This window comes from Cystoisospora suis (assembly GCF_002600585.1).
Source record: "Cystoisospora suis strain Wien I chromosome Unknown contig_2138, whole genome shotgun sequence".
Taxonomy (NCBI): Eukaryota; Apicomplexa; class Conoidasida; order Eucoccidiorida; family Sarcocystidae; genus Cystoisospora; species Cystoisospora suis.
Window position 1 is genome coordinate 1,758 of NW_027154937.1, and position 386 is coordinate 2,143.

The 386-nt window shown below is 53.4% G+C and overlaps 1 protein-coding gene across 1 annotated transcript; it reads right to left on the reverse strand.

Moving 5' to 3' along the window:
- Window positions 1–353, reverse strand: CSUI_004534 (uncharacterized protein; the record flags this gene model as incomplete). The annotated part of the gene is made up of 1 exon (XM_068064722.1): window positions 1–353. A coding segment is annotated over exon 1 (216 nt), but the record flags the coding sequence as incomplete, so codon positions are not given.
- Between the last annotated feature and the right edge of the window lie 33 nt (window positions 354–386).

Consider the following 386-nt stretch of genomic DNA (forward strand, 5'->3'; position numbering starts at 1 on the left):
TTTCGTTAACTCATATGGACGTCCGAAATCGTCGCAAGACTGGTAGAACCGTTCCCACTGCTTCACGTCTTGGATGGGGCTACGAACACTGCTTTCCCCACCATCCCCTTCGATCATCCCGACAAAATCCTGGCGTCGACTTATAGCATCCGCTACTATATTTTGACGTCCCGGTTTATANNACCCCTGAACGAAAACTGTCACGTCTTCGTCCATGTTGGGCCACCAGAACAAGTTTCGTATGGCCAGACGTGTCCGGTCAACACCCGGGTGCCCAGCTAACACATGATCGTGGAATTGTTCCAGAAGTACACGCCGGAACTCCCCCCGCGGTACACAGACCCTCCATCCAGCCTTTACACGGACCCACAAGAACCCGTTCTCCC